General features: G+C 33.4%; 1 protein-coding gene across 1 annotated transcript; it reads right to left on the bottom strand.

Annotated features, from left to right (window-relative positions):
- Positions 1-321: 321 nt before the first annotated feature.
- LOC133300464 (alpha-L-arabinofuranosidase 1-like) lies at positions 322-11,840 on the bottom strand. The gene is made up of 18 exons (XM_061500020.1): positions 11,669-11,840; positions 10,720-10,932; positions 8,425-8,479; positions 7,442-7,653; positions 7,060-7,181; positions 6,805-6,958; positions 5,861-5,930; positions 4,336-4,481; positions 4,176-4,221; positions 4,014-4,066; positions 3,774-3,918; positions 3,397-3,515; positions 3,193-3,264; positions 3,007-3,110; positions 2,195-2,251; positions 1,524-1,722; positions 1,188-1,334; positions 322-646 (listed from the first exon to the last, which is right to left on the bottom strand). Exons 2-18 carry the CDS (start codon positions 10,897-10,899, stop codon positions 497-499), a joined length of 2,031 nt encoding a protein of 676 aa, XP_061356004.1. The 5' UTR covers positions 10,900-10,932; positions 11,669-11,840; the 3' UTR covers positions 322-496.
- Positions 11,841-15,718: the final 3,878 nt, after the last annotated feature.

Here is a 15,718-nt window from a genome sequence, read left to right as displayed (position 1 = left end):
ATAATTGTAATAAAAAATTATATCAATAATGTTTCATTAACCTTTTTTACATCTTAATTAAATACATATGAAAAGTTTACCCCAAAAAAAAAAGTACATATGAAAAAGTTTCTACTTTTAGCGAAGTTCAAAACCTCAGTATATTGATAATGATATGATTTTATATAAAAAATTCATTCTTGTAGACATCGATATCAAAGTTTTTTGGTGAATTTTTTTTTTAAACATTGTACTACATAAAAGATATGTAAATATTAAGTATATAACTATTAATATTAATTTAAAGAAAATATATTCACTTTGAAATGAACAGAGCTGAAATTAAATGAAACCCGATAATTATTATTTACAACCCAACATTGTTTAGTTTACATTACAAAGTAGACTAGCAAATATGCAAATCTTATATAGATAATTGCAACCATTGCATATATCCCATTCCTTCCCCTTTATTTTTTCTTTTTTTTTTTTTTTTTTGGTATAATTTCTTATTACTTTAAATAGAAGACCATGTGGACGAATCACTTCCTCTCATCTTCAGATTGCTGGATTCTTTCAACAAATCAAATGATGTGAATGAATGTGGTGGGACTATGAGATTCATGTCCTTCCCAACATTTTGAAATAGACGCTGGACTTGCACCACCTGAATCATTATAAAAAATAACCAAAGCATAAGCTAATTTGACATGGTTCCTCAATAGCTATAACTATTTTCAACCTTTAATCATAAGCTAATGTTAATAAAAAAGTTCACTAATAGATTCAAAAAGGACCAAGTTAACTATGTTTAATGTAATTGTGATATATATATATATATATATATATATATAAGGTAAGATCCTTGGATACCAGTGTCAAATTTCAAGAAATTTGACACCTCATCTGAGAGTTGTTAGATAAAAAAAGATCAATGGTGTCACATGCTTACAAATCAGAGTCGTTGATCTTTTTTGATCTAACGACTCTCAGATGAGGTGTCAAAAGGATCCTACCTCTATATATATAGATATATATATATGTGTGTGTGTGTGTGTGAGATTTCCATGCAACTATGGTTCATGCAAGGAGTTAGAACATTAGTATAATCCACAGAATAGGATTCAGAAAATCATATTATAAAATGGAGATGAACAAGAACTCTTAACTACAAATTTTACGTTTGGAAAGAAAGAAGCTTGAGTTACCTTCTTTGGCTGTGAGAAGGAATTCTCATCCATTACATTTGTAGATGTAAGTACAGTCTTTGTTGACCCAGATAACTGTGCTGAGTTTGGGTCCAATCCTGTAAAAGAAATCTTGAGGTTCACAGTGTTGATACCAAAGTTCACAACCTGCAGAAGTCAATTCTCCAGAGTGATGATAGAGCTATTGAAAGGAATTATAACACAAAACAAATCTGTTTATTAATCAGCTCAATAAAACAATGTGTCACTTTCATGGAAGATGGTGAAAGACAAGTTTCAAATAGCATTTCATTCAAAGACAACTTCATGACTAAGAAATATGTATGTCCCTGTTACCTTTATTCGTATGTAATTGTTCTTATCTACAGAACTTTGCCAAGTAATTGCTGATGCAATAAGTGAATTTGAGGAAGTCGTTTGAAGTGATGTATTAAGAAGTGTTGCTCCACTTGACTCAGAGAAAAATTGCTGCACCCAATAGCTAGGAGTTCCATAATGCTGAAAGGAGTTGAATACAATTGCATCTGGGTTCCACCTAATAACAGAAACACACACAATCTTAGTTTCACCATCATCATTTTTTTTTTCCCAATGATATTTAGAGTAACAAAATCCTCTGAAGACACTTTGTTCTTCAAGCAAGAACATGAAATAGTTAATAATCTACTTCATCATCCTTTTGCCAACACGTACTATAACAGATTTATCTATTCATAAGGAGAGTGAATCAACATATAATTTACTTCTGGCTTAATGGAAGGCTGGACTTAAAAAAAATAAAAATAAAGGCTATCTGAAAGAAATTAACCATTGTCTTTGTTTTCACAAGTACAATCATGCCTCCTCAGGAGAAATTAACAAATTATTTGTCTATTTTCCTGTGGCAGCTTTTTCATAAAACCTCTACTCATAATAAAAGAACTTAGTGCATAATCTAAAGGCTAGACCAAAAAGCAAAGAAGAAGATTAGATGATAGAAATTTCCAGGTAAAATCATAAAATATTACCTTCTATCATTCACATTTACAAAAAGTGGAGCATAGCTAACCATATTGACAACATCACTGCACCAGAAAAGAAAAAATAAAATGGTGAGTACTAGTAAATGAACTAGATCAGAAACTCAGATTTCATACTGACTGGACCATCTTTCTATTAAATCTTATATTTAGGGTATGATACAAATGCCAAGTATTTTGGCAAACATTAAAAGGGTTGTAATTGATATAGTCTTCCCCTCCATTGCAACAAAGCTTATATGATAACAGACAGCTTTCCTCTTCTTAGCTTGAAACAAGAAGAATCCCCACTTCAGTAATTCTTACAAAATGTTGATAGTAATTTTTCTTTTTTCTTTACATCTACTTAATCGAGCCCTTTCCAATGCTTGAGGGTAATCTTGAAGAGTGCTCACAAGATGTGCGGAAAGCCCATTCTATATTGGACAAAATCATTGAAGGGACAGTTTAAGATAAAACCTTTTTAGGACAAAAAGTAATGAATAATATAGAGTTGATAAATGATTTGCTAGCTCAAATCACAAAGGGCACATTAGAACAAGTTCATTTGAATGAAAAAGTCATTGTCAAACTTTAAGTGATTCATGTTTAACAGAGAAGTCAAGCTTGACAACACTCTAAACAGACTACATTTACTTAAGCCCAAATGTAGCCTGTTTGAGCCTGCCTATCGCCTTGGGCCAAAAGCTCAGTCAGAAGGGTAATTAACGATTTATTATAAAAATCTTTCGCATATGGTCTGCATATTTGTTTTGGTAAAAAAAATAAAAATTTCAACACTTAAGGAAAATTTCTCAAACCTGTTCTTTTCTAGTCCAATAAGGAACCCAGCTTCACCTAGGGCAGCCAAAAGGCTTCCCGTCCCAGCATCTTTTCCGGTCACAGCATACTCACTAACAAAAGCCTGTAAAGTGATCAAACAGATCGAGCATGACATATGCCGGTAACCAATAAAATAGACGGGTGTTTAATAGAGATGATAAAACCTTTGGACCAATACGTGATGTATGATCAAACACGTTAGCTCTAGAAAACATGTCATTCGCACCTGTATAAATCTAATCATAAAAACAGATGATAAGAAAAGATAATACACAAGGTGGATCAATATAAAATATAAATATTAATTTTCATAACTGAAGTGAAAATATAATACAAAGTGGATCAAAGAAGTCGTGCTAAGATATTACATGATAATCATACAGATCAGCCGGGTGATCTAAAGGTTTAGAAGAACCATCACAATTTGAGATAATTTGGATATCTGGATAAGCTTGTTTTATTGCACTATAGAATTTCAGGTAGTTTCCTGGTCAATCAAAGATTTAACAGAAAAAGAAGTGGCATCAGATAAATCTGAATTCTGAATCAAGAAAAAATAATTATAAAATCCAGAACAGTTCAATAGAAATCTGCACATATCACATTACTAAAAAATCCAACTAAAGTTTTTGAGCCTCATCTTGGCATAAATGATCCAAAGTATTAGTGTATGTTAGCAAAGAATATATCACATTTTCTTATGAAAGAATAAAAAAAAAAGAATAAATAAGAAAAACATGCATACCTCGATAGTTCTTTTTTCCACAATCCTCATTCCCAACAGCAACATATTTTAGGTCAAATGGCTCTGGATGTCCCATATCAGCTCTAATGGAACCCCATTTCGAAGTGGGATCACCTCTCGCAAACTCAATTCCATCAAGGGCTTCCTGCAATCAAGATTTCAAGTTCTATCTATGAATTTTTACACTAACTTTCTTTAACTAAAAAAGAAAAAGTAAAAAATATGAGGGAGATTATATACTTGCACAAAAGGTGCGACCACGGATGTATCAACTTGATCATTATGGCTGACACCTAGCATGAAATATTCAATTAGAAAACAAAGACATTACCAATTGACCATGTTAGAAAGAAAACTTAGTAAACAGAGATAAACAATATAAAAAAAAAAAAAAAAAAATACCATTATTAAATACCCATATTGGCAATGCACCCAAGTCCTCTGCAAGCTGCTCAACAATAACAATATATATTATTTCACTAGCATAGCACAAACGAAAAGCAATTCAACTTAATAGGAAAATCATAATCCTTGGAACCAATATTTGAAAAGAGACACTTACTTGGAGAAACTCAAAATAGCCAAGTCCATCATCAGTCCAGTACATCCAAACATCACCAAAGTGTCCAGGTCTCTTCTCCCATGGTCCAATGCTTTCTTTCCACCGAAATGCATTTCTTAACCATTCTCCTTCAACAAAACAACCACCTGATAAAATGTAATGAAAAATAGCATTCCCAAAAATTAGGTTAATCAGTAATTGGATTGCGAATACAAATCAGAAGTGTGATATGGATATATGAAATTACCAAACATGCTTTACTTAAACTATGCATATACCAAAGATCCTAAACAATACATAGATGACCTTTGTCCATCAAGGCTCAAAAACTATACCATAATCAACCCCTTATCAAAATAAGAAGAGGAAGAAAAACAAGGAAATCATTCTTTGAAAACCAAATAAATGAAAGATAAAGCACAATTAATCCATTGCAGGGCAAAAAATCAAAACCATGCAGTTTAAATGTCAAGAATTGCAATTATAATATCCATTAAATACTTTACCATTCATAAAACAAAATGCGATGTTCTCAACATTTACATTCCTCAAATTCCAAGGCAAATAGGATGTTCAAATTCCTTGCTGGCATAACAACTACTTTTATATACTGCATCCTATCCTGTTGTTGCCTAACATAGAGCCTGGTTTGATTGCTGTATTCTATAAAAGACAGGGCACTTCACACCTTAGGCAAGCCAGTTCAGAAAATATTTATCTTCTAGTGCCGACTAACAAAATTTCCCCTTAATTTGTGCTTTAACAAAAGAAAAGAATATGATATTTTATCATACTAGATAGAACTTGAGAAAAGTTCCAAGCCTTTGAGCAACAATGTTGATTAAGTGTTATTTGGACGGTCCTTTTGAAATGGCAGGGTAAATGCAAATAATTAGGATATCATTAATTTGAATTCTTCATGCTTTTTTAAACAAATACATAACTATGAGAAATATGCCAAATCACAATTCCAGAAAAGATAGAAAAGCCCCATAGAATCTCCTGTAATACTGATCATATGCTTACAGCTTATTGCATAACCCCATAAGTAATTTTGGAGTGTGAAGCCAATTTAGAAAGTGACAACTAAAACATAACTAAAAGCAAGTACTACAGAAAAAAGGAAAACCGAAGTTCAGAAATTAAAAAAGTCATTAGTTTCTTGGCTTTTGTTAGTAATAGCTGAAAGTGAAACAAAATGAAACTTTTGCAGTGGAGATTCAAATTATTTCACACTTTGATGCAGGAAAAAAGTAGAGAATAGTTTAAAATAGATTAACATTCTCTTCATTTTGTACATTCTCTACCATGTATTTATGAGTAATTAAAAAAACAAAAAATTCCTCACTTTCCTCTCTATGTTCCACCTTTTGCTATTAAGCACACCCTCATTCAAGTATACACATTTGGAGATGCAAGACTAAAAGCACATAGGGAAGAGAAGAAGCAAAGCATAAGATATATAAAGAATAATTTTAAAAAATCTAGGTTTGAAAATTCTTAATGTGAACCACTTTATTCATACCCGGAAATCTGATAAATCTTGGTTTCAAATCTGCCAGCATTTGAGCAAGTTCACTACGGAAACCATGTCCCTGTGCCAAGCCAAGGTTGAAGATGTTACTAACAGGGTGGGGGGAGGACAATGCAGTACCATCAACAGTGGCATCAGATACTGAAAGGCAATGGCTTTACACAAGTAACTAAACATAATTCCATCATGGGAATACCGATACAATATTAATTATATTCGTTATAAAATATTTTATTTCTAAAGAATGGCTATCCTTTTTGTTATAAAGAATAATCCACATAAACTGATAAGATCTAAATCTTTATAAACATCATTTAAACTAATATTATTTTGATAATGCTCATATCCTGCGTATCAAATGGCATGCAATTAGACAGATGTATGAAGAACAATATATGGTATATTTAAGGATGATGTATAAAAAATAACAAAGGAAGAAAAGAAGAACGAAGGTTCCTTAACAAGCCATTTAATTTTTAAGAGAACAATTAATTTCCCTTCCCTCCCTTACCACTACAAGTGCTTGTGAATAAACAATGTTAGTTTTACAATCATCAAGACATATTAATGTTAATGATTATAAAAGTAATAGTTGCATAAAATTAATGCACAATATAAAAACAAAATCAAGCTTTGACGCCTGTAACAACCTAATTATCCATAAAATGTTATCATTTCAAATTTAAAAATAAAGGCAGCCCATTAACCAGACTCCTGCTATTGTGGGGATATATGGAGGATCAGAAGTAGGTAGCCTTACCCCTGTGAGTGGAGAGGCTTTTTCCACAACTAGAATATGTACAAATTAATCCTTTTTTTTAAACACGTGAAGAAGAAGATATAAATTAATTTCTTCTACACATACACAAAGCTGCACTGGGGTTTAAGAAATATCTCATCCAGTAAAAGTAAACAAATTCAGAATGTAATACAACCTTATATGTGTCGAGGGGCATAGCAGACACTTGGTCCAACCATATCACACCTTTTGTGGTTGTTGTTAATTGAAGTCTTGAGTTATGATTTGTTGCATTGGCCTCCAATAAAGTCTCCATCTTCGTCCAGTTTGAAACATCAGATGCAGAACCTCTGCAAGATCAATTATTAGGTATTACTCATAGATGCAAAAGATGACTTCACGGATTAAAATTATGCGGACAAAATCTCTAGCACATAGAAATGCAGCTCACGTGATTACAGTTGAAGCGAGGTTTCCCACACCATCTGATCCAGTCAATGAAACTGTTAGATTAAGTGAACCTGTTGAACGAACATAGAAGACCACTTTGTATTTCTTCCCTTCCTCAATGTTCTGAAAGAAGATCAAAGTAGTATAGATACTTGCAGTCACAGCCATGAAGGAATTAAAAATAATAATAACAAAACACCTTCTCAGAATGAAAATAATCACATAAGGATCAAAAAAAAATTGCAACCTAGAAATTGAAACTAAAAGAAGCACAAACTTTAAGACTATGATTAATCTTATTTAGTTTTTTGTTAGCATGTTCAGGAGATATATGCACATAGGATTTAGGATCCAATTGATGCAAGGGTATCAATTAGTCTCACCATGCCCCAGAAACCAGGGTTATAAACACCAACTCCACCAGCTGGGCATACGTTGTCACCTTTACTGTCACATAACACCTCCAATCGAAGTGCAACCTTATTACGGTCAAAGCAGGAAGTACGATCAGTTGAAACATTTACAGATGATTCATCCCCAATAATTGACCAAGGATCAATATTCGAAGGAATGTTTGGGCCCCCGGCTTCAAATCCTGAAACAATAATTCTTGACATTTCAGTTATGCTTGAAAACGGTGACCTACAAATAATGAACAAGGTCAACAACAATACATCCATTTGTTCACATTTGATCATTGATAAAGTAAGATCATCCATCATATCTAAAACAGAATCCCCTTAAGAAAGTGATGAAAAGACACCTCAAGCCCCTTCTCTTCGCCCAACATTATATTATGTAAGAGAAAAAGTAGAAAGATACCAAAACAGTGAGTGGAGGAGAAAAAGGAAAACAAAAGAAAGCTGATTGTAGAGTGGCTAAATTGTTGCTTGAATATTATTTCATATTTATTCACAGGTTATTGGGAAGAAAAAAACACATATTACCTAAATAACAGTGAAAAATCTATCAGAATGTTCTAATAGACACCAAAACTAAGAAAAGCAAAAGGCAGGAACCCTTACACAGGTATGTGTATCATGAATTCAGAAAAAACTTCTCTAAAGTGAGCAAGGGTGTATCCACCTTTAAATTTTAGTGGGTTAAGATCACAAGATACACTTTAAATTAAATCAAGGATGGATATACCCTTACTTCTTCACTTTAGAGACAAGCTCACTTTAGAGGAGCCTCCAAGTTCTTCTCTTTTGATTTTGTTTTTCAGTTATTATCATGTTTCCTATAAAGTACAATGAATCGTAGAACGTTGTGTAATTGAACATGTAAACAAGAGAAAAGAAATATCCTGGAGAAACCTTCCAGTGATAGTTGTGTCATTTAAAAGCTTAGAGAATATGGAAATGACCTCTGTTGCTCACAAGCTCAGCCCACAATCCCCCAGCTCCAGCATGATTGATCTCCTGTAGATTAAATTCAAGTAATTGGTCATTTTCTGATATTTGATTGAGACATTACCAAATTGAATACAAACATGCACACTCAAAGTAAAAGGTAATTTTCTATAATCCCAAGTTTCATGAAGTTCATTCAATAACTCCCAATCCTGCATCGCAGAAGATGTTATATTATAGCTTTTATAATATGATAATAATTTAATGATTGTTCTACTTGTTAAATTCATCCAACTACTAACAACATAATCTCTTCTCACCTGATGCAGGTTGGAAGCATGAAAGAGGTATAAATATCGTTCTGGCAAACATAGAATGTGTATCTATATATATGTAAAGAACCTTGAGATACATCACCCCAAAAGCTAGCTCAAAGGGTGGGAGTGTCCAAGGCCTTATAAACTCCGCATTAGTTGCACATACAACCAATGTGGGACTATATATCTCAACACGCCCCCTCACACGAGAGCCCATTGGGCTTGAAGAGTGGACAATGCAACAGGCCCAGCCTACCTGTCCTAAGAAGAAACGCCACAAGAGAAAATGGGGGGCGGCGAGGCTCTGTGAGGGGGCGTGTAAAGATATAATATAGTCCCATATTGGTTGTATGAGCAACTAATGTGGAGTTTATAAGGCCTTGGACACTCCCACCCTTTGAGCTAGCTTTTGGGGTGGTGTATCCCAAAGTTCTTTACAATATATATATACTAAGGGAGAGTTCCTGGAAGGAGACAGGTGGCATTATCAGATGCCAGCATCTGTCTCTTACCTTCAATGAGAAACTCCTGCTTCATATTTTATCTTTCTGTAGATGAGAGTCCAGCTGAATTGGGTACAGATATTAACCATGGAAAAAGATGCATTCATTTATAAATTCTCACTTAGGGAGAATTCTAAACATTCTCAGTTGCTCTTAGAGTTGGCTATGCTGGTATGAACACAGGTTCCGAGGATGAAAATGCTCTTTATATTTTGAGTTGATAGGCTTTCACTTGTTCATCAAATTCATGGAGAAATATAGTCATATAGACTCTGATGACCACTACTTACATGACAAGCCCTTTATCTTGATACATAACCCCTCACGTAGTCTTCTGTAATTTGTTATTTCAGATGGCAGAAAAATTTGACTATATCTAGGACTTAGTTACACGCACTAAGCTTGTAAAGCATAGTTATAGTAGAATATGCAACGGGAAGGGGAAGTCAATCTGCTTGAAGATTTTACTTGTATTTTACTTTGAGGGCGAGCTTGGAATGGTGATAAAGTTGCTCATTGTGACCAGAAGGTCATGGTTTGGAGTTTGGGAAAAAGTCTCTTTGCAAAAAACAAGGATAAAACTGCGTACAATCGATCCTCACCCCTACTCTCGCAAGTCGGGGAGTCTTGTGCACCAGGGTTTGCCCTTTCTTTTTTTCATCTTCAAACAATATGAAGCCCAAGACTTATTATTATCCTTTCATTATAACTATTTTAATTCCAACTGCCTGAATTCATATTGACTATTAATTTTACAATTAAAATATCCATATCATTGATACAATCAATTATCTCATTTTCATCTTCAGACCTATCTCTCTGATAACCCGTGCATAGAACAGGTTCTATCCTAATTCTTTTAAAAGAAGACTGTATAATACACTAGAAATAAGGATGACTCTTGAACTAATAAGCACAATTGAAATAATTTTTTACTTATTAAAACGCATTAATATGGACAATATTTGTTCTCTTTATGGGTAGTATCTGCTCATTACACCAAATAAGAGTAAGCTTGAAAGATATTACAGGAAATCATCAAAACTAGTTACTTCCACATCACATCAAAATTGTGCTGCACATATCATGTTATAATCAAACATACTATGACATTGATGAATATTACACAACCCCATTGAATTGGATTGAATAATTTCTTCTTGAGAATAAAATTTAATGTCCTTAGTCCAAAAGTAAAATAAAAAAATTCAGTAGCACTGCATCTCTATGTTAATTAAGGCAATGGGAGAATAAACCTTGCTGTAATTGTTACTGTGGTTACTGCTGTTGTTAATGAGTTATGCATGATCAAACACACTGTCTGTGAGTGACTGAGTGCTTAAGCCTAATTAGATATCAAAAGGCCAAATACAAAGCAGAACAAGGAGATCAACATTTAGTAATCAAGTTTCAGGAAAAAAAAATTAATTAAAAAAGGAGTGGAGGAAAAACAAAAAGGGTCAATTGCTAGATGCATGTTTATCCTCACCTCAAAGAAAATTCCAAAAAGAGTATCCGGTATTAGCCTTCCAGATGCATCAGAAGCATTTACAGTCAGAGTTGTGTTCAGGTCAGCATGTTTTTTAGCAGCAAAGCATTGGAAGAAAAGGCAAATCACTATGAACAGTTGGAGCTGAGCAACACAGCATGAAGCCTTGGATAAACCCATTTTTTTGTTCACAACATTCAATCTATCTGCAGTCTGAACAACACAAGGTAACAAAAATTAACAAAAAATAAAAAACTGAAAAACCAAAGCTGAAAACAAAACAACATGTGATGTAATAAGGGTTGGACATAAAAAGGAAACATATATAACAAGTTAACAGCTAATGCGTCCCCACCGCTTGATCCTACAATATGACAAAACCCTTTGTTTTTGGAGTACAACTATTAAGGCTAAGTTACAAGATAGTTGCAGCTAAGCCTTACATGGTGAAAGGAAAAAATGTCATTTCAGTAATTTGATGGAACTGTAAAGTCAACTTTAGTTTTTAAAAAAAAAAAAATCCAAAATTGAAAAGTTCTTCAACAATGCAAACATAGTACACACTACACAGAATCAATAAAATGAGAATTTAAATTTGGAAGCAAGGCACCCACAGGTTTTGAAATTCATTTGACTGCAATTATTATGGTACATATATATATGAAGTCTGAATTCAAGTAATGTCCAAAACATTCAAAGAAATGAACAGTAAATTATTGCAGGGTAGCTGCACCCACCCCATTTTCTGAAGAGGGTCAAATTTCACATAATTAAAAAGAAAAAGAAAAAAAAAAAAAGGGTCCCAGAATATGAATCAACAACACCCCACAGAGAAGCAGATCTCATCCATAATACAATCAAGTTCACAAAACCATTCAGAAGCATAAAGGGTCACTTATTCACAGCTTTGAGAGTAAAATAAAAATAAAAATAAAAATAAAAAACTCACATGTATATATATGTCTGAGAGACAGAGAAAGAGAGTTGTGAAAGATAAAGTAGGAAATAATGAGTTGAAAAGAGTGTGTTATCGCTTGTCTTTATAGAGGAGGAGGATTGAATCATTGTCAGTGAAGTAAAGGGATGAACAAAGAGATAGACATTGCTTCCACGGTTGGAAGTGGAACTGTGGAACACAAAGTGACTTGTGAATCGGTTTGTTTAAGATTTTCATGCGTAGAGTGTGGACCCACCTTTGTTATTGCCGTCTGGACTTTGACGCAATCGTATTTGGTGCGTGTCTTCATAAGATAACAACATCATGTTTTTTTTTTTTTATGAATTTTGTTTTATCTATATTATTATTGTATGTGTAAGTTTTAGTTTTATGTATATTATTGTCCGTGTAAGATATTCTCGAACTGGTTGCTACCTCTGGAGTTAGGTGAGGAAGTCCTTTTAATTGTGGTGGGTGATGCATGAAAAAGATTTTAAGTGAGAAAATATTCATTAATTAGAAGTGAGATTTCACATGCACTTAATTTTTTTATTAGAAGAATATGGTGGATTATAAATCTTTTGCAATTGAAATTCTAGTATCATGACACGAAGTAACTCTCTCAAAATTGTTTAATCTGATAGGTAAACATAGTAGAATGATTTTTATTATATCTCTCCAAATGGCCTGGCAGCGTTCATTTTACATTTATGGCCAAACTCGAGTGAATCATTTCTATATATAAAAACATTTATGGCCTAACTCGAGTGTAATATCTTTATATATATATATATATATATATATATATATATATATATATATATATATATAGTAAATAATCTTTTGTGTCCCTAACAAAAAACATGATTCTCATTTTAGTCTCTTACAAAAAAAAATAGTCGGCTGGTCTTTAAAAAATTTAAAGTGGATCTATTTAAGTCCTTTTAAAGGACTAATATAGGCTTATTTTGAATTTGTGATGGACCACTATTTTAACTAAATAGATTCACTTTGAATTTCCTAGCGACCTTGAGACTGATTTTTTTTTAATAAAGGATTAAAATGGGGATTATGTTTTTTTGTTAGGAATAAAAAAAGAGTATTTATTCTTATACATATCTTGTATCTTCCTTGTCTTGTCTATATATAGTAAGTTATTATACAACTTTATTTATGTCAACAATATTATATGAGTAATATTTTTTTATACTGACCTAATTACCTCTATAAAGTAAATTGACTTCATGAAACTCACTTGATAACCTAAGTCGTCTTTCAAGAATTTTACAAGGGACTAAATTGCTTGATTAAAAACAAAAAATTGAATAGTTTTTTTTTTTCAATTCGACTAAAAATACAGCAAGACGTAAAAAGGGAATTTTCAATTTAAAAACAACTAACCCAGAGTTGGGATTCCTAGGATATCCATAATCGGATAGACAAATATCAAATCGTGGTTGACTTTAAACAAATAAGAATCTCTGCATTCACTTAGGGACCCTCTTTAGGCGATAGCCTAGCATTTGATCGAATATGATGCATCTACTCTTGCAATCGCAAAGTATCAGTCTGTTCAACTTGAAGTTATTGGGTTAATCAACATAACCCTTAAATCTAACAGTTAATCTCTTCCCATGAATGCAATCCCTGATCTCGAATTCAACATACACAATCGCGTGATGTCCAAATCGAGTTAGGACGGAAAACGAGGTCTAAATTATTTTTTGTTTTCATTTTCAATTGATGTATTTTTATTAATAATTATAAAAATAATTTTTTACATTTTTTTTTGAAACATTCTTTATATCTTTCCCATGTCAATCCTACAAAAACTCATTTCCTATTTTTTTTTATTACTTGATTGATTATAAATTTCATATATAACTACAATCTTAGAATCACACGTCAATTCTTAATAAATATAAAAAAAAAATTAAGTTTCTGGTGTCTCTACTATAAGTCATACATAAAATTTCAATTGTTTTAACATGAATAAAGCAATAAATGTTGAAATGTCAAATTCTTTTAATAATATAGCCACACAATATTATATTACAACATAAAAAAGGTTTGCTCCAATTATATTCTATTACCATTAATTACTTCTTGTATATCAAAATGCTAAGACGGTAATCTAGCTATATAGATTTTTTGTTTCCTTTAAAGGCAAATATGCTATCAGAGTTCCACTGATAAAGCAAGTTCTCTCTTAGAAGCAAATTAACAAGAAAATTTTTCCACTCTAAAATTTCTGTACAAGATTCTCTATGGCCTATGCAACTAGTTATTCCAACGATGAAGGCATATGCACAAGAAGATAACGAAGAGTCACTTTTAGCAACGCCTCGCGTTTACTCCAAGTGCTTCCAATTGCTGTGCTTATCCACATTTGGTCACCTGTCTGTGACATCAGTTTGTTTATATTTTTTGGATCAACTTGCTATAACTCATTTTCCTCCTTTTGAGATTTATCCGTTAAACTTTATAAATAAATGATTAAATCTCATAAATACTCAATCTGGTATCTTAATTTTCTTTATTAGTGTTGTGCACACACAACTCTATTAATTTCACATTTTTTCTTGTCATGTACAATAACTTATCACTAATTTATATTAAGATTAAGCACCATTTGTTTGATCTAAACTAATAAAAAATATATCAAAGAGTTGGTGCTGTTCTAGCTGAAAATTAAAATTTATCAAAAGTTTGGTCTAAAATTCCTAAATTTCTTGCTTTTTATGATTATATCGGCAAAATGAGGATTGTTTAGAGCGGGTTCAATGGACAATAGATATGAAATAGCCGTGGGTTGATTAGGACATTCTATTTTTTGAGATAAAGAGGGGTGTGGACTTTGTATACGTTGTATGCCTATCTTTTTTGAAATATTTCTGGTTGTTTTGATAGACCGAGATGTTATACTTACAAGTTACAACCACTTTTATGGTTGTTAGATCAAAATTAAATCAACGGTTACAAAATAACATTAAATGAAAATAAATTCCTGAAAAAATTGAATTTTATGATTATATTAGAAATAATCCGGTAAAACAAGGATTGTTTAGAGCGAGCTCAATGAGAAATAGACATGGAATTGCCGTGGGTTTGTTAGGACATTCTATTTTTCGAGATAAAAAGTGGAGCAATTTTTTTGTACATTTGTATGCCTACCTTTTTTGGAAACTGATCCGGATATAATATAGGCCTAACCAGGGCCCAATAAACACATGAAAGCCCAAGCCCATATAGGACCTAGAATAAAGGCATAAAGGGCAGGCACAGACGCGATGACCCTATCGCGGCACACCAGCGCGATGACCCTATCGCGTCCTACACGGCGCAATACCTCCTCACGACATGCAGGATGTACTTGTTCCCCACGCAACAAGATACCTTCTACAGACAATAAACTTAAGGGCCAAGGCAACACCACCGCGCCCTCACACCAGTAAACTACGGACAACTCCAGCTCGCTATGACTCTACTACTAGACACCATGGCGGCAAGCTCCTCAACATTTAAAACACTGACAGCCACACCACGTTGGTACCAAGGAACATTTGCCTTCACATGAAGAAAGGCATCCTACAAGCATACACCTCGACTACTATATAAACATACGTTGTACCACCAAGGTACGATCATCCTTTACTTTCACAATATAAACACCTACCTCTCATACTGACTTAAGCATCGGAGTGTCTTCGCAGGTACCCCCACATCTGGAGCAACGTGAAGGATGAAGGACAAAGAGCTCAGGCTCATCCCCCAACAGCAATACCAGGCCCAGGCCAGTAACCTCCCAAAGAGTCTCAACCGTGTGTGATTTGGGCTTAATACGCATTGGGCCATCCCAACCGTATCTGGTTCGATCATTGGCGCCGTCTGTGGGAATCTTATAACCCACCTTTCTCTAAAAACATGGTTGACACTCGCAGCAAATCTCAGAACGGTTCAAACGGAAAGCAGAAGGAGACCCCTGCTTCCCGTGAAAAATCAGCTTCCTCGTTGGCACCAATTACCATCCACCTGGATGACCCACCGACACCCCAACATCTG

This window comes from Gastrolobium bilobum, unplaced genomic scaffold, assembly GCF_033153095.1.
Source record: "Gastrolobium bilobum isolate Gb01-03AN ecotype WA unplaced genomic scaffold, APGP_CSIRO_Gbil_v1 utg83583, whole genome shotgun sequence".
Taxonomy (NCBI): domain Eukaryota; kingdom Viridiplantae; phylum Streptophyta; class Magnoliopsida; order Fabales; family Fabaceae; genus Gastrolobium; species Gastrolobium bilobum.
Note: the sequence above shows the minus strand (reverse complement) of the source record. Positions and strands in the feature narration are given on the sequence as shown.

Bases quoted from the DNA above. Each gene is read 5' to 3' on its own strand.
- LOC133300464 (XM_061500020.1), bottom strand. From the start codon at position 10,899: ATGGGTTTATCCAAGGCTTCATGCTGTGTTGCTCAGCTCCAACTGTTC. The intron at 3,919-4,013 runs GTATATAATCTC...TCTTGATTGCAG, and splicing joins TGGTCGCACCTTTTGTGCAA to GAAGCCCTTGATGGAATTGA. The intron at 1,335-1,523 runs GTAACAGGGACA...TGACTTCTGCAG, and splicing joins ACAATTACATACGAATAAAG to GTTGTGAACTTTGGTATCAA.